Raw genomic sequence first — 21,395 nt, forward strand, 5'->3', positions numbered from 1 at the left:
GCTCTGATGTCCAGATTTTTAATGAGGTCTGTTTTCTGGAAAAGGAAGGTGGGGAAGAGCTCCGTGCTGACAACACAGTAAATGGGGTCATTTAGTTAACTTTTGCTGTGTGTCCTTTTACCCCATGAAGTGAAGTGAAGTTGCTCAGTCGTGTCCAACTCTTTGTGACCCCATGGACTATAGCCTACCAGGTTCCTCCATGGGATTTTCCAGGCAAGAATACTGGAGTGGGTTGTCATTTCCTTCTCCAGGAGATAGTCCCAACCCAGGGATTGAACCCAGGTCTCCCACATTGTAGGCAGCTTTACCATCTGAGCCACCAGGGAAGTCTTTACCCCCATAGGACCACACATTTACAAAGTATCTATAATGGTTGCATGATAACTGGTTTCTGTAGATTCTTTGTGTGCATCTATAGCCTTGGCGATTTCTAGGCAGTGCTTGACCATACCCTGAGTGGTAGGGGCCAAATTGCACTGTGGTTCTGAACATGGACTTGATCAGTGGTGTTACGGGATCTGGTTAAGTTACAATGAGTTTGACTGCTTGCTGTTTTCTTATGTGTGTATGTCTGTGTATAAACTGCTGATCTCTACCTTTGTATCTCCTGTTGTTTTCTAGTTTGTGTGTGTGTGTGTGTGTGTGTGTATAAACTGCTGATCTCTACCCTTGTATCTCCTGGGGTCTTAATACTGTTTCCTAGGAGTCTTGTGTATGTTAAAGATGGCCTTTTGGCATGTCTGCTACACACATGTAATGTCTGTATCATTTGGCTTTCTGTTCTTGGAGTGGATGGTTTTGTCAGGATAAAATCCTTTGATCTGTTGTGATTCCCTTCTCTGAGCCCTGCCCTTGAGCCAAGATCACCTCTACTGAGCCCCCTCACCCCCTAACCCAGCCTTTTGTCCTCATTCTTGACACTACCTGGGGGACAAGTGGCATGGGTCCAGCCCCAGGGCCCCACCTGCCTTTTCCACCTTTTGATGCCAGGCAGGCACAGGCCCGACCAGAGGACAAACCCAAAGCGAAGGCACACAGAGGGGTGGCACCAGGGCAGGCTGGGAGCAGGGCAGGGCTTTGAGTCCAGAAGACAGGACAGTCCTCACTTTGGGGCAGCAGGTACATGGTGGTTTCAGGCCACTAGGCCCAGCTGGGAGGCTAGGAGGGGCAGCAGCAGTGACAGCCACAGAGTGGCCAGGCAGGGGGGCTGGACCCCGTGCACTGCCCGGCTCAGCACCAGGTCCACCTCCACAGGGTAGTGGTCACTGATGTTGAGAGCCTGGGGGCGGGCAGGGGGGAGACAAAGCATCAGTCTCAGGCCTGAGGGGTTCCCGGGGAGCCCACTGCGGCCTCACCACTGCTTTACCTCCTGCTCAGTGAGCCCAAAGCTCTGGGGGAAGTCGAAGGCGGCCGCGCCACGCAGCAGGCTCTGGAGGTGCTCCCCGTGGAGCACGATGCGGTCATAGGTGCAGTGGGTGCTGGCCCGCACCGTAGTGTCCACGCCGTCGGCGATGGCCCAGTGGAAGCCAGCCTGAGTCCGAAGAACTAGGTTATCCAGGCGCTTTTTGGTCAGCGACGCGCAGTCAGCATTGAAGTCCCCAAGCAGGATCACATCCTGGAGATGCAGGCAGCCATCAGGCCCTGCCGCCTGGCTGCCCTGGCCCTCCTCCCTCCCACAGAATCGGCCCAGCCCTACCTTGGTCTGCCAGCGCCCGGAAGCATCCAGAAACACGTCATACAGGGCATTCAGCTCCATCTCCACAGCCTTCGGAGTGGTGTGCAGTGGGACCAGCACGAGGCTGGGAAGAACTGCAAGACGCCAGGGACACAGGGCTCCCAGCCACTCCTGGCCTTCCCCAGCCCAGTCCTTGCTGGGTGACCAAGCCCCCCCCACCTCCCTGGAAGAACCCTCCAGACCCCACTTACTGCTCCCCCATAGTGGGACCACCCTTCTATCCCCTCCTCTTACCCTTGCTGCGTAAAGAAAACCAGCACACAAAGGGCTCCCGGGTAAAGAGATCATCCTGATCATCGTACATGTAGGAGTCCTGGACCTCTGCCTCATGTGACCTGGTGGACCAGGGACAAGAAGCGGTGGCCCCATGTTACTGCTCTTGGTCTGCAACTGCCCATATCAGAGCTGGCACTCAGGGAGGGGGGCCTGCCACCAGCAGCTCTATTTTATGGAAGCACAGCCTTCCAGCCCTTCTTTCTACAACTTCTTTTAGATTGAACTAGAATTCACTTACCATAAAGGCACCTTGTTTAACATGCACAGTTCAGTGGCAATGCACAAAGTTGTGCAACCATCACCACAATCAATTTCAGAATATTCTTAGCATGTCAAAGAAACATCACTCATGAGCAGTCTCTGTTCCCCTCCCTTTCAGCCCCTGATCTGTTTTCCATCTCTGCTGAACACGTCATGCGAATGAAATCAAATAATACGTAGTATTCTGTGACTGGTTCTTTCCCTTAGTACATGTGTCCCAGCTTCATCCGGGCTGCAGCGTGGCTGAGACTTCCTCCCTTCTTAGGCCGAATGATACTCCATTGTGTGGAGAGACCACCTTTCATTTACCCGTTCATCGGGTGATGGACACTCAGATCAATTTCCACTCTGAGATGGTTAGGAGCGGGGCTGGTGTATGGGCAAGGCTCTGTTCCCCCATCATTTGGACTGAGTTCTAGATATCATATAATTTCATCTATATAGAGGAGCAGGTCTCCATCTCCAACTGCCACCCTTGCCCTCTCAATCCTGACCCCCTCAGGCTGTCCTCCCAGGGATTGAGGGCTGTTTCCAGAAACTGTGTCTGCCCAGGACTCAAGACAGGTCCCCAGGGAGCTGCAACCAGTCACTCCCAAAGAGGGGGCCACCCTTGCCCTGAGCCCCAGTGGCTTCTGCAGGGGGGAGGCATGGGGTGCCCACATCTATGCTTGGGGAAGGAAGGTGTCCTGCTGGAGGGAAACATAGGCACCAAAGCTGTCTGGGGTAGAGGACGGGAAGACCCCGGGATAAAACCTCTGATGAGAAGTACAATGTGAAGGTGAGGGCCACCCTTGGGGCTACTACACGGCACCAAGTGTCCAGGCCTCCTCGGTCTCCGTCTGTGCTCACCGGTAGAGATACACGTACTTCTCCTTGTATGTGCTGCGCCCTAGCAGGAGGCTGCTGTGGGAGGCATAGGGCCCAGAGTCACCAAATCTGCCAGGAAAGGGGACCTGGGGTCAGCGACCCTGAGGCTCTCGGTGGGGGGCCCTCTGTTAAGACCCACAGAGCCCTCCTCACCGATTGAGTTCTCGAAGCAAGAGGGGGATGGCACTGTCAGAAGAGTCCACCACCTCCTGCAGCACCATGATGTCACAGCGAGCCAGAATCTGCAGGAAACCAGGAAGGCTAGTCCCACTCAGGGCCAGCTGCCCAGGGAGAAGGGTGGTCTCTCTGGGGACCAGGCAGTGGCATGGCCATGAGTGTCATAACACGCTGGCTGCAGACCCAAGAGAGCTGTGAGGCTAGAAAAGCCCTAGGAGAAGATGGAATGCCATCGCCATCAACACTGCACCCATTTCACGGAGGAGGAGACTGAGGCCGACAGGGAAGGAAGGTGCTGCTCCACATTGCCACACCATGTCTCCTGATGTCCCCCTCTTCTCTGGGACATGCCCCTGGTCAGACAAGGCTAGGGGTTTTGGGTCATGGTCCTCAGGGGCCCAGCTTCCCTGCAGGGATGAACTGACCTTCACTAAGGTGTCAAGCACAGGTTCCCTGGCCACCTTGGCAAGTGTCAGCCGCTGCGCATTGAAGGCACAGATGCGAAAGGTCTCAGCCCCACTGGCCAGGAGGAGGAGCAAGAGCAGAGAATGGCCATGTATGGGCTTCTGGAACGCTCCAGAGGAATCCAGGTTGCCCCAGGTTCAGGTCCCAGTTGCGCACAGTTCTAGTCACAGAAGGACATGGTAATATGCAACAGAGAAAGTGATGCTCATCCTGCTACCCAGAACCAGCTTCCCTGTGCTGCCACCATCACACATGTCCTACCTTTCTTCCCTGAGGGCACCTTCCAACATCAGCATGTGTGTTGGAAGCTCTTTTTCAGCCTTGTTCTTTTTCATTGGGATCAAATACACATAGCATCGAGTTTACCATCTGAACTATTTTTAAGCGCACAGTTCAGTGGCGTGAAGCACCTTCACCTTGTTGTGCAACCATCCCCACCATCCATCCCCAGAACTTCATCATCTCCCCAAACTGAAACTCTGTCCCCATTAAACAATAACCCTCCCCCAGCCCGCGCCCCCCACCATCCTTACTTTCTGTCTCTATAGGAATCTGGCTCCTCTAGGCAACTCATGCAAGTGGAGTCATACAGTAGCTGTCTGTTTGTGACTGTTTGATTTCACTGACCATACTGTCCTCATTTCATCCATGATGTAGCAGGTCTCAGAATGCTCTTTTGAAATTCTAAATAACATTCCACTGGATGGATGGAACACATTTTATCTATTCATCTATCCATAGACACTGGGTTGCTTCCACCTTTTGGCTACTGTCAATAATGCTGTTGGGAACACGACTCTACAAATATCTCTTCAGGCTCCTACTTTCAATCCTCTTCATTAAGTACCCAGAAGTGAAATTGCTGGATCATGTAGATTTAAGGGATTAGATCTGATAGAGTGCCTGAAGAACTATGGATGGAGGTTCATAACATTGTACAAGAGACGGTGATCAAAACCATCCCCAAGAAAAAGAAATGCAAAAAGGCAAAATGTTTGTCTGAGGAGGCCTTACAAATAGCTGTGAAAAGAAGAAAAGGGAAAGGCAAAGGAGAAAAGGAAAAATATACCCATCTGAACGCAGGGTTCCAAAGAATAGCAAGGAGAGATAAGAAAGCCTTCCTCAGTGATCAATGCTAAGAAATAGAGGAAAACAGTAGAATGGAAAAGACTAGAGATCTCTTCAAGAAAATTAGAGATACCAAGGGAACATTTCATGCAAAGATGGGCACAATAGAGGACAGAAATGGTATGGGCCTAACAGAAGCAGAAGGTATTAAGAAGAGGTGGCAAGAATATATAGAAAAACTATACAAAAAAGATCTTAAAGACCCAGATAACCATGATGGTATGATCACTCACCTAGAGCCAGACATCCTGGAGTCCGAAGTCAAGTGGGCCTTAGGAAGCATCACTACAAACAAAGCCAGTGGAGGTGATAGAATTCCAGGTGAGCTATTTCCAATCCTAAAAGATGATGCTGTGAAAGTGCTGCACTCAAAATGCCAGTAAATTTGAAAAACTCAGCAGTGGCCACAGGACTGGAAAAGGTCAGTTTTCAGTTTTCATTCCAATCCCAAAGAAGGGCAATACCAAAGAATGTGCACACTACCACACAATTGCACTCATTTGTCATGCTAGCAAGGTCATGCTCAAAATCCTCCAAACTAGGCTTCAACAGTACATGAACTGAGCACTTACAGATATACAAGCTGGATTTAGAAAAGGCAGAGGAATCAGATATCAAATTGCCAACATCCATTGGGTCATAGAAAAAGCAGGAGAATTCCAGAAAAATATCTACTCCTGCTTCATTGACTATGCCAAAGCCTGTGACTATGTGGATCACAACAAAGTGTGGAAAATTCTTATTTTGGAGAATTCTTAAAGAGACGGGAATATCAGACCACCTTACCTGCCTGCTGAGAAATCTGTGTGCAGGTCAAGAAGCAACAGTTAGAACCGGACATGGAATAATGGACTGGTTCCAGATTGGGAAAGGAGTATGGCAAGGCTGTATATTGTCATCCTACTTATTTAACTTATATGCAGAGTGCATCATACAAAACGCTGGGCTGGATGAAGCACAAACTGGAATCAAGATTTCCTGGAGAAATGTCAATAACCTCAGATATGCAGATGACACCACCCTAATGGCAGAAAGTGAAGAGGAACTAAAGAGCTTCTTGATGAAAGTGAAAGAGGAGAGTGAAAAGCTGGCTTAAAACTCAGCATTCAAAAAATTAAGATCATGGCATCTGGTCCCATCACTTCATGGCAAATAGATGGGGAAACAATGGAAACAGTGACAGATTTTATTTTCTCGGGCTCCAAAATCACTGCAGATGGTAACTGCAGCCATAAAATTCAAAGACACTTGCTCCTTGGAAGAAAAGCTAAGACCAACCTAGACAGCATATTAAAAAGCAGAGACATTACTTTGCCAACAAAGGTCAGTCTAGTCAAAGCTATGGTTTTTTGAGTAGTCATGTACCGATGTGAGAGTTGAACCATAAAGAAGGTTGAGTGCTGAAGAATTGATGCTTTTGAACTGTGGTGTTGGAGAAGACTCTTGAGAGTCCCTTTGACTGCAAGGAGATCATAGCAGTCAATCCTTAAGGAAATCAGTCCTAAATATTCATTGGAAGGGCTGATGCTGAAGCTGAAGCTCCAATACTTTGGCCACCTCATGTAAAGAGTCGACTCATTGGAAAAGACCCTGATGCTGGGAAAGCTTGAAGGCAGGAGGAGAAGGGGACAACAGAGGATGAGATGGTTGGATGGCATCACTGACTCAACAGACATGAGTTTGTTTGAGCAAGCTCTGAGAGATGGTGAAGGACAGGGAAGCCTGGTACGCTGCAGACCACAGGATCGCAAAGAGTTGAACACGACTGAGCAACAATAACAAAATGGTAATTCTCTTTTTTTTTTTTTTTGAGGAATGTCATACTATTTTTCACAGTGGCTGCCTCATCTTCCATTCCCACTAGCAGCACACCAGGGTTCAACCTTAGAGTTGATTCTACCTTTTCACCACCATCAGCAACCAGGAGGACCATCATGGTGCATTTCTTTCTCCCCAGCTGCCAGACATGATCTTTAAGACAAACTCCCAGCAGTATAATTGCTGGATTCAAGTCAGCCAGAGTCGTCGTCTTCTCTGCAACCAAAGCCCACTTCCTGCTGGTGTCACCCTCACACATCCATGTCAGTCCGTCTACTTCCCTCTGCCGGCTTTTCTCTGTTGCTTCTGTGACCTTCCTCCCTGGGCTCACTTTCTCCCTGGCTGGGTCCCCTGCCTGTTTCTCTCTAGCCACCTGCTAGAGTCACTCATGCTAGTTTGGGCTCCTTCCCCAGTGCCTATTCTGGGATGCCCATGGGTCTTTAGGCAGCCCTGGGCAGGCAAGGGCAAGCTTGGAGGCTCTGGGGCCACAGGCTCCCAGGAGGGCGTAGGGCAAGAACTAGAGAGTTCCTCCCCTCGGGGCTTCCCTGATAGCTCAGTTGGTAAAGAATCTGCCTGCAATGCAGAAGACCCTGGTTCGATCCCAGGATCGGGAAGATCCACTGGAGAAGGGATAGGCTACCCATGCCAGTATTCTGGCCAGGAGAATTCCATGGACTACCATGGGGTCACAAAGAATCGGACACAACTGAGCGACTTCACTTTCACTTTGGCCTCAGCCCAAAGCGGGGTCTGGTCTCCCAATACCAGCCCTGAGCCCCAGCCCTGGAATTCTCTTCCCGTCTGGCCTTCCCAGGCTGGGGGCCACTTTCTCCCTTCCCCTCCGGCCAGAGGGCGCCCATACCTGCGCAGACCAGGTCGTCTCTACACCTTTCTGTGCTGTGGGCTGATCGCGACAGCCTCCAGGGAATCGCAGCGCCGGCCTAGACGGAAGGAGACAGCAGAGGAAGATGCCGCCAACAGACTGACCGCCCCGTCGAGGCCGGTTCGCCGGCCTCACCCTTCCGGCGGGCGGGCGCGGCCCTGGCTCCGCCTCGGCGGCGGAAGGGAGGGCAGCCCGGAGGCCTGGGAAGCGCTGACCCGGCCGCCCGCCTTCCCAGCAGACTCCGCCTTCCTCTCCCGCGAGGGACCGGGCGCCGCCGGCGGCGGAGGCTCTGAGGCGCCAGGCGAGCCGTGACTCAGAGCCGGTCCTGGGCCCGACCTGGAGCGCCTGGTGCACCGAGGGGAGCCCCGCGGCGAGCCTGGGCGCCCCCCAACCGCCCCCCCTCCCCAGGACAAGAGCCTTCTCTCCAAGTCTTCGGGCTGCGCACTCCTAGGTTCTCTGCATGGCCGCAGGCGAGCGGACGCAGGAACGCGCAGTGTAGGTGGAGCCCAGGGCAGACCGCGAGGAGAGTCCCCGTGGGGGTCGCTGCTGGGACAAGTGGGCGACTCGCGCGGGTTCTGCGGCCCGGCGGTGGGTCCTCACTGGCTGCTTTGTAGTGCGGTCTTCCCCGCAACTACCCACTCATGGATTGGGGGTGGTGATGAGCAGAAGGTTTGAGCATTTTTAAATTTTTTGGCCTCTCCACACCTTGCAGGTACTTATTTCCCGGACCAAGGACGGAACCTGCGCCGAGTCCTAACCACTGGACCGCCAAGAAATTGCTGGGGAAATGTTTTTTAAATACATGAAGTCATGCTGTGCTTTAAAAAATAAAAACTAAAAATATTACTGCTTAAGGAATACAGGGACTCCAAGGGACTCTCAAGAGTCTTCTCCAACACCACAGTTCAAAAAAGCATCAATTCTTCGGCGCTCAGCTTTCTTTATAGTCCAACTCTCACATGCATACATGATTACTGGAAAAACCACAGGTTTGACTAGACGGATCTTTATTGGCAAAGGAATGTCTCTGCTTTTTAATATGCTGTCTAGGTTGGTCATTGCTTTTCTTCCAAGGAGCAAGTGTCTTTTAATTTCATGGCTGCAATCACCATCTGCAGGGATTTTGGAGCCTAAGAAAATAAAGTCTGTCACTGTTTCCATTGTTTCCCCATCTATTTGCCATGAAGTGATGGAACCGGATGCCATGATTTGAGTATTTTGAATGCTGAGTTTTAAGCCAGCTTTTTCACTCTCTTCTTTCACCTTTATCAAGAGGTTCTTTATTTCTTCTTCGCTTTCTGGCATTAGTGTGGTGTCATCTGCATATCTGAGGTTATTGATATTTCTCCTGGCAATCTTGATTCCAGCTTGTGCTTCATCCAGCCTGGTATTTCACATGATGTACTCTGCATAAAAGTTAAATAAATGGGGTAACAATATACAGCCTTGACATACTCCTTTCCCAATTTGGAACCCGTCCATTGTTCCATGTCTGGTTCTAATTGTTGCTTCTTGATGTGCATACATATTTTTCAGGCGGCAGGTCAGATGGTCTAGTATTCCCATCTCTTGAAGAATTTTCCACAGTTTGTTGTTGTGATCCACACAGTCAAAGGCTTTGGTGTAGTCAATAAAGCAGAAGTTGATGTTTTTCTGGAACTCTCTTGCTTTTTGTATGATCCCATCAGATGGACATTTGATCTCTGGTTCCTCTCCCTTTTCTAAACCCTGCTTAAACATCTGGAAGTTCTCAGTTCATGTACTGTTGAAGCCTCACTTGGAGAATTTTGAGCATTACTTTGCTAGCATGTGAGATGAGTGCAATTGTGCAGTAGTTCGAACATTCTTTGCCATAGCCTTTCTTTTGGACTGGAATGAAAACTGATCTTTTCCAGTCCTGTGGCCACTGCTGAGTTTTCCAAATTTGCTGGCATATTGAGTGCAGCACTTTCACAGCATCATCTTTTAGGACTGGAAATAGCTCACCTGGAGTTCCATCACCTCCACTAGCTTTATTCGTAGTGATGCTTCCTAAGGCCCACTTGACTTCAGACTCCAGGATATCTGGCTCTAGGTGAGTGATCATACCATCATGGATATCTGGGTCATTAAGATCTTTTTTGTATAGTTCTTCTGTGTATTCTTGCCACCTCTTCTTAATACCTTCTGCTCCTGTTAGGTCCATACCATTTCTGTCCTCTATTGTGCCCATCTTTGCATGAAATGTTCCCTTGGTATCTTTAATTTTCTTGAAGAGATCTCTAGTCTTTCCCATTCTATTGTTTTCCTCTATTCCTTTGCATTGATCACTGAGGAAGGCTTTCTTATCTCTCCTTGCTATTCTTTGGAACTCTGCATTCAGATGGGTATATCTTTCCTTTTCTCCTTTGCCTTTTGCCTCTCTTCTTTTCTCAGCTATTTGTAAGGCCTCCTCAGACAAGTATTTTGCCTTTTTGCATTTCTTTTTCTTGGGGATGGTCTTAATCCCTGCCTCCTGTACAATGTCACAAGCCTCCGTCCATAGTTCTTCAGGCACTCTATCAGATCTAATCCCTTGAATCTATTGTCACTTCCACTGTACAATTGTAAGGGATTTGATGTAGGTCCTACCTGATTGGTCTAATGGTTTTCCCTACTTTCTTCAATTTAAGTCTGAATTTTGCAGTGTATGTAGGTAATTATGTAAAATTACATAGTGTAATAGCATTACATATGGTACATTCATAAAATAATCTATATAATAAAAATGCTATAAAGTAGTTAATTCCATGTTAGATGAAATTAATGAAAATAAAGGGGACAGAGAAGGCGATGGCACCCCACTCCAGTACTCTTGCCTGGAAAATCCCATGGATGGAGGAGCCTGGTAGGCTGCAGTCCATGGGGTCGCGAAAAGTCAGACACGACTGAGCGACTTCACTTTCAATTTTCACTTTCATGCATTGGAGAAGGAAACGGCAACCCACTCCAGTGTTCTTGCCTGGAGAATCCCAGGGACGGGGGAGCCTGGTGGGCTGCCGTCTCAGGGGTCGCACAGAGTCGGACACTACTGAAGCGACTTAGCAGCAGCAGCAGGCCTTGTGGAACTTTCAGCTCGCCTGAGACCTTATCCTTATGTGGTGATATCAGGTGGATGAAGGCAGCTTCTTAATTAATGTGTTCTTGACCTCTCACAAAAAAAAAAAAAGAAAGAAAATAAAGGGGAAAAAACTAAAAGGGCTCTGCCAACCCTGACCTTGAGTGGCGTCAGATAAACGTGCCAGGCAGCACGTTAGTCACGGAGACTTTTCCAAGGACGAACAAAGTAGACAAAAGGGAAGTGGACTTGGAAGGCGGGGCGGGGCTCGAGCCCCTCCTGCGCCGGAGCGTGGCGGGGCCGTGGCGTGGCGGGGCCAAGCCGCCCGTGAGCCTGTCATCGCTGCCATCCAGCGGCCTGAGCGCGTTTTGCGACAGTCGGCGGTCTAGCCCGGCGCCACCGCAGTCTCGCTTTCCGGCGGGTCCGCGGAGCTCGCAGCTACCGCCGCCATCAGCCCTGGGTCCTGGGTGCGCTCCCGGTTTCTTGGTTCTGGGACGGCTAGTGGGTGGCGCGAGAGCGAGGCCGGGGCCGGGCCCGGTTCAGGCCCGACCTGCGAGGTGATCTTGGTCGAGTGCCCTGTCGCGCCGGGCTGTGGCGCCCGTCCGTGGGCCTGTTTAGTGACCCGGCTCCCGAGCGGTTGAGGACGTAGACCTAGAGCGGCCCCTACAGGCTTGCCCCAGGGCAAGGGGAGCGCCGGGCCGCTGGGGCTGTGGCGGAAGCTGGGTCGCGGGGGAGATGCCCCTCCACGTGAAATGGCCGTTCCCCGCGGTGCCGCCGCTCACCTGGACCCTGGCCAGCAGCGTCGTCATGGGCCTGGTGGGCACCTACAGCTGCTTCTGGACCAGTGAGTGGGCCCACAGCCGAGGCAGGGTCGGCCGCGTGGCTCCACGCCCAGCCAGAGTTGGGGTTCGGGGCGCTGGCAGGGGCTGGCTTGGTAGGGGGGAGCCCTGGGCCCCTGGGGAAAGAAGCCAAGATCCCTACCCTGCCCGTCTCCCCTCAGAGTGCATGAACCACCTCACCGTCCACAACAAGGAGGTGCTGTACGATCTCATCGAGAACCGAGGCCCAGCCACACCCCTCATCACGGTCTCCAATCACCAGTCGTGCATGGATGACCCTCATCTCTGGGGTACACGGGCCAGCGTGCTCGGCTTGGGGAGGCAAGGAGGGAACCTGGGTCAGGGCCAAACAAGCAGAACAAACTCCGAGGGCTCTTTGCCCGGCCCTGACACTCCTGTTTCAGGGGTGTCCTGCCCCAGGGATGAAAGTTTATTTTGTGGCCCCTTCAGCATTCTCCTAGGCAGTGTGATTTGGAGAGGGCCTCTGGAATTTGGGGGAAGTGAGATGACCACAGGGCAAGGTCTGATGGCTACTTTACTCTGAGCTATCAGGCCTGTGGGATCCTCCATTCTTTAAACTGTTGATGGTTCGGAAGAGCCCTGGGAATAAATCTGAGGAGCATAGGGTGTCCTGTCAAGGAAGCTCTGGGCTAGGGGCTGGAAGACCTGTGTTCTGGTTCCGGCTTTGCCCCAGACTGGGTTTGTAGCCTTAGACCAGCCTCACTGGGGAGTCTAGAAGTTCTGCTGTGCTGACTTCACAGGGAGTTGCTTAGCTCCAATAACCTAGGTGGCTGGCTACAGGGGTGTCCAGAGCTCCCACTGCTGGATGAGGACAGGGAGCTCATGGGGAGCCATGTGGTCAATTCAGTCTTTCAGAGCACACACTTGCTGCTGGGCAGAAGATGGCCTGTAGGGTGCCAGAGGCAGATCCCAGGGACCAGGAGGAAGGTTTTAGTGCCATCCAGTCACCTGGACCAGGGTGGTGGCAGTGACAGTGGAGGAATAGTTAAAAGGATGTGCTGTGTATGCATGCTTAGTCGCTTCAGTCTTGTCTGACTCTTTGCGACCCCATGGACTGCAGCGCACCAGGCTCCTCTGTCCATGGGATTCTCTAGGCAAGAATACTGGAGTGGGTTGTCATGCCCTCTTCCAGGGGATCTTCCCCACCCAGGGATCGAACCCGCATCTCCTGCATTGCAAGTGGATTCTTTAATGCTGAGTTAGCAGGGATGGGCAGCATTAGCATATATCAGGGAGGTAGGCAGACCGGATGTGGTGACTACTAAGATATACGGGGTGGAAGATGGAGGAGCCAGGGAGAACTTGGGCTTCCAGCCAAAGGGTCTGGAAGATAGCTCTTTGGGCTATAGGGAAATGTCCTTGTCCCTCATTCCCTGAAACAGGGTGACAGAAAGTGGTGCCCCGCTAGGTACAAGGTCAGTTGGGGCATGCAGCCTTCTCTCCTCCAGGGATCCTGAAACTCCGTCATATCTGGAACCTGAAGTTGATGCGTTGGTGAGGAGGAATGGACCCCCACGGTGGGCCCAGCAGGCTTTACCCATCTGCCCAGATTGGCCCTCCTCCTGGCCTGCTCAGGAGGTGGCCTCCAGCAGTCCAGGCAGGGCCTGGGGTGGGACTCCACTGGCCCTCCTGTGCCTCCATTCTGCATTGCCAATGCCATTAGGCAGCACGCTGGTGGGAGGAGGGTGGCAGGGAAGCAGGGTGCAGGGGAAGCCGGGGTGACTGCATCCGTCCCCACTCCAGGACCCCCACAGCTGCAGACATCTGCTTCACCAAGGAGCTGCACTCACACTTCTTCAGCTTGGGCAAGTGTGTGCCCGTGTGCCGAGGTGAGCTGCTCCTCTATGAGGGGCTGTTGGGCTGCTGGGTGCCGGGGACACTTCTCTGGCCCTTCCAGGGGCAGGGAGACTGGTGGCAGTGTCTCTGGTTCAGCTGCACTGGGAGTTGAGGGACTCCAGTGGGACAGGCCACCTGGGTGCCAGGGGTGGCTGCCTCACTCGCATGAGGCCCACCTCCATCATCTGGGAGGAGGGAGCAATGGTTTCTTGGAGAGCACCGATTTCCCTGTGAGTGTCGGAGGACTGGGTGCCCTGGGGCTCTGGCATTGGAGGTCAAGGAGACATTATCCACAGTTGCTTCTCCGGAGGCCGTTGCTAAGAGATGCACTGATGGCCATGTGGTGTCATCAGTCAGCGATGGTGGTGGCACGTGCCAGAGGCTATGAGTTTGTGAAAACAAACAGGCTTCTGTGTCGAGTCATGTGACATGGAGTGATTACTCCGCACCTCTTGAGAGCTTCAGAAGGTCGGGGCCATTCGGATCCCCCTTCTCCAGAAAAAGGGGCTCGGAGAGAGAAAGCTGTGGGGCCAAGATCACAGGGCGAGAGGTGGCCAAGCCTGGATTCAAATCCAGCTTGCTTGTTCCTCTGGGGAAGTGGGATTTTTCCCGGCAGAGTATGAAAGGCAAGGCATCCTAGACCCAGGAAGCACGTAGCAAACCCTGGAAGGGTTCGTGACCAAGGCAGAAAATGTAGGTTGCGGGCTGCCTGTGAAGCTTCTAGAACAGTCATGCTAAGAATTTGATGTGCTTACAGAGCCCCCGGGCTGCAGTGTACCTGGTGGACAGAATCGGGATTGAGTGGAGGCCAGGAGCCTGGTTAGGGGCTGTCATGGTTCCTCTAGCGACAGGGCCTCTGGGGGTCACCACAGAGAGCCAGGGACCACGTGCTTTGGGCTGTGCTTTGGAGGTGGAGTTGCCAGGACTTGTTGATAGATTGCTTGTGGCTGAGGGTGGGGGGCTGAGGGTGGGGGGCAAGGAGAAGAAAGCTCAACGATGATGCTAGGTGATGGCAGGTGCCAGGGAGCCACTGGGAGGATGGGACCAGGAACGAGCAGCAGGGTGTTGAGAGACCCTGTCACCCAAGGAGGGAGCAATCCAGAGACAGTGTGATGTGCCATTCTGGAACTCTAAAAATCCTGGGAACTCTGGTGCAAACAAAGTCAGCCACACAGAAATGAGAGCATAGAGGGGGAGAGAAGGGACCAGGACAGCCCCTTACCACAGTGGAGACACAAGCCCCCAGCGCAGCAGGGAGCCAAACAGGGCTCCTGGCTATTGTAGAAGCTTCCTGTGACCCTGGAGAAGCCACTTCCCTGAACTGACAGCCATCGGAGCTGTGGGAGTGGTGGGGAGGGGCCTAGCAAGGGGGGCCACTCCTCCCAGAAGTTGGGGTATCAGGAGGAAGTAACCAGGGGGTGTTCGAGGTCAGGGGAAACCTTATTGCTAGTAGTGGAAACGGTAATGATGGTTTGGCTCAGTCAGAAAAGAATCTGCCTGCGATGCAGGAGATCCGGGTTCAATCCCTGCATTGGGAAGAGCCTCTGGAGAAGGAAATGGCAACCCACTCCAGTATTCTTGCCCAGAGAATCCCATGAACAGAGGAGCCTGGCGGGCTACAACCCATGGGATCACAAGAGTCAGACACAACTTGGCGACTAAACCATCACCATCCAATGAAAAGTTGCAGTGCCCACCCCTCAGGTCTGCAGACTTACTTACTCCCCAGAGACCCCTGCCTGGAACACTCTCTTTTTGCTGCGTTTGGAGGCAACTTCATCTCCCCAAAACACAAGCAGAGGCCCCAGTGTCTTGGCAGTTGACCGTGGTATCCATCATGCGCTGCTCTGAGCGATGCTGATGGTGCTCAGGTACTCTGTCTTGAGTCTCAGTCCCTCCTTTCTGTGACCTCAGGGGCCTTCCGTGTCCACTTCTAGCCTTGTTTTTCTTTTTGACCTGTATCTACATTTTAGGGTACAATAAAAGCAGCAAGTGCAGTCTTAATCCTAAGCACCTTCTGGTGAGAGAATGCGGGAAGGGACAAGCTGTCAAATGCATTGGTCGTGCAGTAAAGGCCTAACAATTGAAGGAAAGGAAGTATCCAATATACTTTGCTTCTGTGTTCCAGAAAATTTCCTCTCCACCTCATGCTAGGACATGAAGTATCAAAGTGATCTTGCACAAGCCATGCAAGTGAGTAGAAATAGCATTTGTAAAAGCTAAACATCCTGAAGGGTTGCTCCCCAAACATAGAATTTTAAAATTTTGATCGCGAGCTGGAAGGCTGGTTCACACCAGTGGGTTTTTGTCAAGCAGGAGCCTGTGCCTCTGAAGCCCAGCCCTAGCAGGTCATGTGATCCCAAGTAGGGAACCTGCAGCTCTCACTCATGACACCCAGAGAAACTGCAGTGGGTGACTGCTCCGCAGCTCCAGCCCCTGAGGGAGCTGCCAGGCCGTTCCCATGTGGATTGGGTTGAGACTCTTGGATCCCTATCTTGCACCTTCCAAAGACTTGGCCTGGCAGAGTACAGGTTGGAAGTCCATTTCTTAGGGCATTGGCCCAGGTAGTCTTACCATCCCTCTGTCTGTGTCTCCCTGTTTATTTTTCTTGGTCATGCCACAGGGCAAGCAAGATCTTACTTCCCTGACCAGGAATGCACCCGCACCCCCTGCAGTGGGTGGTGTGGAATCTCAGCCACTGGGCCACCAGGGAAGCCCCACTCTCCCCCTTTGTGTTGTGGCTCTCTACTCCTCACTTGATGAGATAAGGGTATTTACCCCTCTTTTTCAGCCTCCATCTTTCTCGGTCTCTGTCCACTCTCCGGACAAGCTTGACAAGCAAGGTCAAGGTTTTTACTGCGTGTGGGCACAGATTGTCCCCATGTGACTTTCAAGTCAAGAGCCAGCAGTCGCGTCTGGGTTATTGCTGACCGCTGGGCCACTTGGGGCCAGTGTCACAGTCTCGGGGCATCTCCGAGGCAGTGTTGCCAGCATTGGGGACGGCTCAGCCACAGCGTTTTCCGTGTAGCAGATTTGACTTTTCCCCAACTCTCAGTGACACTGTGAGTCAAAGTCACTCAGTCGTGTCCAATTCTTTGCGACCCATGGACTATAAAGTCCGTGGAATTCTCCAGGCCAGAATACTGGAGTGGGTAAGCCGTTCCCTTCTCCAGGGGAATCTTCCCAGCCCAGGGATCAAACCCAGGTCTCCCACATTGCAGGCGGATTCTTTACAAGAGCGACTCGAGTTTTCAAGGGGCGCCCTTTGAGGAAGGGGCCAGCAGGAGGGAGGGACGGCAGAGGCTGAGGACTCAGGCGAGGCTCAGAGGCCCCTGAGAGGTGCCTGTGGGAACTGGCCTGGAAGAGACCCTGGGGAAAGGCTTGCTATGCAGAACCCTGGGCCCCAGTGAGACTGGAGATCACAAATAGCCTTGCTTTGCTCCTGCAGCTTCCTTTGGGCCAGCGGCAGCCACTGGGAGGCTTGCCCCTGGATTAGCTTGTCCCGAGGCTCCAAGAGCCCAACTGTGGAAGTGGGGGCAGGGAGGACAGTAATCAGTTTGGGGGTCCGAGAGGGCACACACTGCAGGTGTCCGACCATAGCCGGAGCTGCTCAGGGGACACAGCTGTGCTTGGACTGACGGGCAGAAGACGGGGTCATAGATGGGTCGTAAGGAAGTAAGGGAAGTCACTCAGTCGTGGCTGACTCTGCGATCCCATGGACTGTAGCCTGCCAGGCTCCTCCGTCCATGGAATTTTCTAGGCAAGAGTACTGGAGTGGGTTGCCATTTCCTTCTCCAGGGGATCTTCCCGACTCTGGGATCTTCCCAACCCAGGGATTGAACCCGGGTCTCCCGCGTTGCAAGCAGACGCTTTACCATCTGAGGTGTTCCGTGGACCAGGCCCTGAGGTTGAAGTGGAGGAGGGGGGTCCTGGGACAACCGAGACTGACGGAGGAGACTTTCTCATTGGCAGGAGATGGTGTCTACCAGAAGGGAATGGATTTCATTTTGGAGAAGCTCAACCACGGGGACTGGGTGCATATCTTCCCAGAAGGTCAGTGGCGCTAGCAGGGTTGCAACTCGCTCGAGGATCTGGATGGGACTGCCCTCTACCCCCTCCCAGTGGCCCCTAAGCCGCAACTCCATCCTCTCTCTCGACAGGGAAAGTGAACATGAGCTCCGAGTTCCTCCGCTTCAAGTGGGGTAAGAGCCATTGGTCCTTTCTGGCTGGGTGGGACCTGGGCATGTGGGGCGGATAACTGTGATCATTGCCACAGAAGGGGGATGGGCCCAGACCAAGGCCTGCCTGGAAGAGGAGCTGGCCCAGGGCAGCTGCTTTGAATGGGGTTGCAGGGAGGGCAGGAGCGGCCCTGTCCACAGGCTGGCACCAAAACGCCGCTCATGCCAATGTTTCTGCCTCCTCCCCTCGGGCAGGAATAGGTCGCCTGATTGCCGAATGTCATCTCAATCCGATCATCCTGCCCCTGTGGCATGTCGGTGAGCCTACCTCTTGGGCCACCGCTGCAGCCCAGGGAGAGGAGCTTTGTACAGTGGTCTTGTGGGGTGGGTCTCCTCTGGGTGGTCGAGGCAGGGTGCCCAGACTGCCCTGCTCCACCCCCGACACCTGCACCCTGGCTCTCTGTCTGCTGTGCCGTAGGAATGAACGACGTCCTTCCTAACAGCCCACCCTACTTCCCCCGCTTTGGGCAGGTAGGTGGGGCCACCGATCATGTCTGTCTGTCTGTCTGCCCTCTGCCCTGTGACTCCCACACAGCACCACTGAGCCCAGATTCAAGAGGGGCTGGGCTTGCAGCAGAGGGAACAGAGTGAAGCAGAGACGATGGGTGGTTTCCTGGCACCACAGCCAGGGCAAGGGGAGGATAGGGACGACTTGGGCATGGACCCCAGGACTGGCAGGGCCCTTGGATGTCACTGAGCCCGACCACCCCATTTTAAAGAGGGAGGGTGGACCCAAGGGGGTACTCAGCATCTTAGCGCTGGGGTTGTGGGCACCCCGCCCCCTGCTCCTGTCAATCCACTGGCGGCTGGTCTCCCCGCAGAAAATCACTGTGCTGATTGGCAAGCCCTTTAGTGCCAGGCCTGTGCTCGAACGGCTGCGGGCAGAGAACAAGTCAGCGGTGAGTTTCTCCCTGGGGCTGTCCTCGCCCATCCCAGTGCCCTTGGCTTCCCCAGGCACCCCAGGCGAAGCTCCCTAAGGACTGCGTGGCAGCCCCAGTCCTTCGCCCTCAGGTGGAGATGCGCAAAGCCCTGACGGACTTCATCCAAGAGGAATTCCAGCGCCTGAAGAGCCAGGCGGAGCAGCTCCACAACCACCTGCAAGCCAGATAGGTGCCATCCCGCCTAGACCTGGGTCCAGTTGCCTTTTGGACTGGGAGGGGGGTCGAGGCCTGGGCCAGACACAGCTCTGGGACCCCTCCCAGCTCTCTCAGTGCTGCCTTTGGGTGCTGGGCTGGGGGATGGACTGATGCTCGGAGCTCAGATATGGTCTTTTTGACAGATTGGTGCATAACCTTTCCGGGGTTCCCCCTCCGAGTGGGTGAGCATTGCAGCGCCTCTGGTTCTGCCACTGAAAGAAGGCTCTCAGCTGCTCCTCGCACTTGGCCATGCAGGGAGGAAAGACCTTTAGGCAGGGGGCCCTGAGCTCTCTCACCTGCAAGCTGTTTGCTCCCAGAGCTGGGGACTGGAAGGAGGGCCTGATCCAGCTGGGCACTGGAAGGAGGAGCCCTGATCTCACCGCTTCCTCAGGGATAGCCATCAGCCATGTCTTTCTTCTGCCTGTGCTCCCTGCAAGCATGGGAGCCTCGGGCAGGGCCCAGCCCTGGGCTGCAAGTGGAAGAGCTGCCCTTTTCTATAAGGGGAGCCCAGTCCAACGGGGCCCAAGACCCGGACCCTCGCTGGGGCCCACTGTTCTTTCTGCCTCCCTGGCATCACTTGAATCCCCCAGTTGTCTTATAAACTATTAATAAAGGATTTGTGTTGTGCTCTTTTACCTCTGACCTCTCTGTAGGGGTGGGGCTGGGAGGTGACCCTCTGGACCAGAAGGTTGGCCCCTGAGAGCTCTGGGCACTTCAACAGCACTTGACTGGACGGGCTCTCAGTGGGCACCAGCCACTGAAGACTTCCATCCTTGTCTGCAATCCCAACGCAGCCTGACAACAGTAGGGCTTCATCTCATTCTGCAAATGGTGCAGTGTGAGGTTAATGGACTTGATTCAGAACCTAAAGTTTGCAAGGTAGGGAGAACCAAGTAGCAATTCAGTCCTCAGGCTGGTTCCCAAGGCAGAGGTGGTCTCTGAAGCTCCCAGTGAGCCGCCGTGAACTACACGTGCTGTGATGAGAAGTGGAAAGGGGGACAACTTGACTGAGTTTGGGGCTCTGGGTGGGAGAAAAGGTAGGAGGATCCAGGGTGCTGGCACTCCTGGCAGAAGGGAAATCCTCTTGAGAGAAAAGCCAGCTCTGTTTAGGGCTCCAGTTTGTCCACAGGTGGTGGTTCAGTTGTTAAGTTGTGTCTGACTCTGTGACCCCATGGACTGCAGCACACTAGGCTTCCCTGTCCTTCACTGTCTCCCAGAATTTGCTCAAATTCATGTCCATTGAGTCAGTAATGCTATCCAACCATCTCACCATCTGCCACTCTCTTCTCCAGTCCTCAATCTTTCCCAGCATCAGGGTCTTTTCCAAAGAGTCAGCTCTTTGCATCAGGTGGCCAAAGTATTGGAGCTTCAGCTTTAGCGTCAGTCCATCCAGTGAGTATTCAGGGTTGGTTTCCTTTAGGATTGACTGTTTCCTTTACTTTTTCCTTCACTTTTCCCTGACTTTTTTCCTTTAGGATCAAGTCCCTTGATCTTGCAGTCCAAGGGACTTTCAAGAGTCTTCTCCAGCACCACAGTTCGAAAGCATCAGTTCTTCAGTGTTCAGCCTTCTTTGTGGTCCAACTTTCACATCTATGTATGACAACAGGAAAAACCACAGCTTTGACTATACAGACCTTTGTTGGCAAAGTGATGTCTCTGCTTTTTAATATGCTGTCTAGGTTGGTCATAGCTTTCTTTCCAAGGAGCAAGGATCTTTTAATTTCATGGCTGCAGTCACCATCTGCAGTGATTTTGGAGCCCCCCAAAATAAAGTCTGTCACTGCTTCCACGTTTTCTCCTTCTATTTACCATGAAGTGATGGGACTAGATGCCATGATCTTAGTTTTTTGAATGTTGAGTTTTAAGCCAGTTTTTTCATTCTCTTTCACCCTCATGAAGAGGCTCTTTAGTTCCTCTTCACTTTCTGCCATTAGTGAAGTTCAGTCACTCAGTTGGGTCTGACTCTTTGTGACCCCATGAACTGGAGCACGCCAGGCCTCCCTGTCCATCACCAACTCCCGGAGTTTACTCAAACTCATGTCCATTGAGTCGGTAATGCCATCCAACCATCTCATCCTCTGCCATCCCCTTCTCCTCCTGCCCTCAATCTTTCCCAGCATCAGGGTCTTTTCCAATGAGTCAGCTCTTCACATAAGGTGGCCAAAGTATTGGAGTTTCAGCTTCAATATCAGTCCTTCCAATGAACACACAGGACTGATCTGCTTTAGAATGGACTGGTTGGATCTCCTTGCAGTCCAAGGGACTCTCAAGAGTCTTCTGCAGCATCACAGTTCAAAAGCATCAATTCTGCGGTGCTCAGCTTTCTTTATAGTCCAACTCTCACATCCATACATGACTACTGGAAAAACCATAGCCTTGACTAGACAGACTTTTGTGGACAAAGTAATGTCTTTGCTTTTTAATATGCTGTCTAGGTTGATCATAACTTTCCTTCCAAGGAGTAAGTCACCATCTGCAGTGATTTTAGAGCCCAAAAATATAAAGTCAGCCACTGTTTCCCCTGTTTCCCCATCTATTTGCCATGAAGTGATGGGACCGGATACCATGATCTTAGTTTTATGAATGTTGAGCTTTAAGCCAACTTTCTGACTCTCTTCTTTCACTTTCATCAAGAGTTT

At 52.7% G+C, this 21,395-nt stretch overlaps 2 protein-coding genes and 1 long non-coding RNA gene across 13 annotated transcripts; 2 read left to right on the forward strand and 1 right to left on the reverse strand.

Moving 5' to 3' along the window:
- Positions 1-552: 552 nt before the first annotated feature.
- DNASE1L1 (deoxyribonuclease 1 like 1) lies at positions 553-7,753 on the reverse strand. Of its 3 annotated transcripts, none has more exons than XM_055563401.1 (8): positions 7,590-7,753; positions 3,742-3,941; positions 3,293-3,381; positions 3,122-3,175; positions 1,970-2,070; positions 1,697-1,809; positions 1,367-1,615; positions 553-1,279 (listed from the first exon to the last, which is right to left on the reverse strand). In XM_055563401.1, the coding sequence occupies exons 3-8, from the start codon at positions 3,358-3,360 to the stop codon at positions 1,133-1,135; spliced, it is 732 nt and encodes a 243-aa protein (XP_055419376.1). In that variant the 5' UTR covers positions 3,361-3,381; positions 3,742-3,941; positions 7,590-7,753; the 3' UTR covers positions 553-1,132. The 3 variants fall into 3 exon arrangements, with proteins under 3 accessions (XP_055419376.1, XP_055419375.1, XP_055419377.1); XM_055563400.1 differs by having other exon boundaries at positions 3,122-3,208; positions 7,590-7,749; XM_055563402.1 differs by lacking the exon at positions 3,122-3,175 and having other exon boundaries at positions 7,590-7,752.
- Positions 7,754-7,834: 81 nt separating this feature from the next.
- Positions 7,835-8,453, forward strand: LOC129638754 (uncharacterized). Its single transcript, XR_008708001.1, has 2 exons — positions 7,835-8,105; positions 8,323-8,453. It is a non-coding gene; the product is annotated as an uncharacterized LOC129638754 (long non-coding RNA).
- A 2,549-nt stretch (positions 8,454-11,002) lies between these two features.
- On the forward strand, positions 11,003-19,408 carry TAFAZZIN (tafazzin, phospholipid-lysophospholipid transacylase). 9 transcript variants are annotated; one of them, XM_055564343.1, is made up of 11 exons: positions 11,014-11,530; positions 11,687-11,815; positions 12,995-13,040; positions 13,290-13,375; positions 17,355-17,435; positions 17,543-17,584; positions 17,816-17,878; positions 18,039-18,091; positions 18,442-18,519; positions 18,632-18,730; positions 18,900-19,408. In XM_055564343.1, the coding sequence occupies exons 1-10, from the start codon at positions 11,422-11,424 to the stop codon at positions 18,728-18,730; spliced, it is 786 nt and encodes a 261-aa protein (XP_055420318.1). In that variant the 5' UTR covers positions 11,014-11,421; the 3' UTR covers positions 18,900-19,408. The 9 variants fall into 9 exon arrangements, with proteins under 9 accessions (XP_055420325.1, XP_055420324.1, XP_055420321.1 ...); XM_055564350.1 differs by having other exon boundaries at positions 11,003-11,153; positions 18,632-19,408; XM_055564346.1 differs by lacking the exon at positions 18,442-18,519 and having other exon boundaries at positions 11,007-11,530; positions 18,575-18,730.
- Positions 19,409-21,395: the final 1,987 nt, after the last annotated feature.

This window comes from Bubalus kerabau, chromosome X (genome assembly GCF_029407905.1).
Source record: "Bubalus kerabau isolate K-KA32 ecotype Philippines breed swamp buffalo chromosome X, PCC_UOA_SB_1v2, whole genome shotgun sequence".
In the NCBI taxonomy this organism is placed as follows: domain Eukaryota; kingdom Metazoa; phylum Chordata; class Mammalia; order Artiodactyla; family Bovidae; genus Bubalus; species Bubalus kerabau.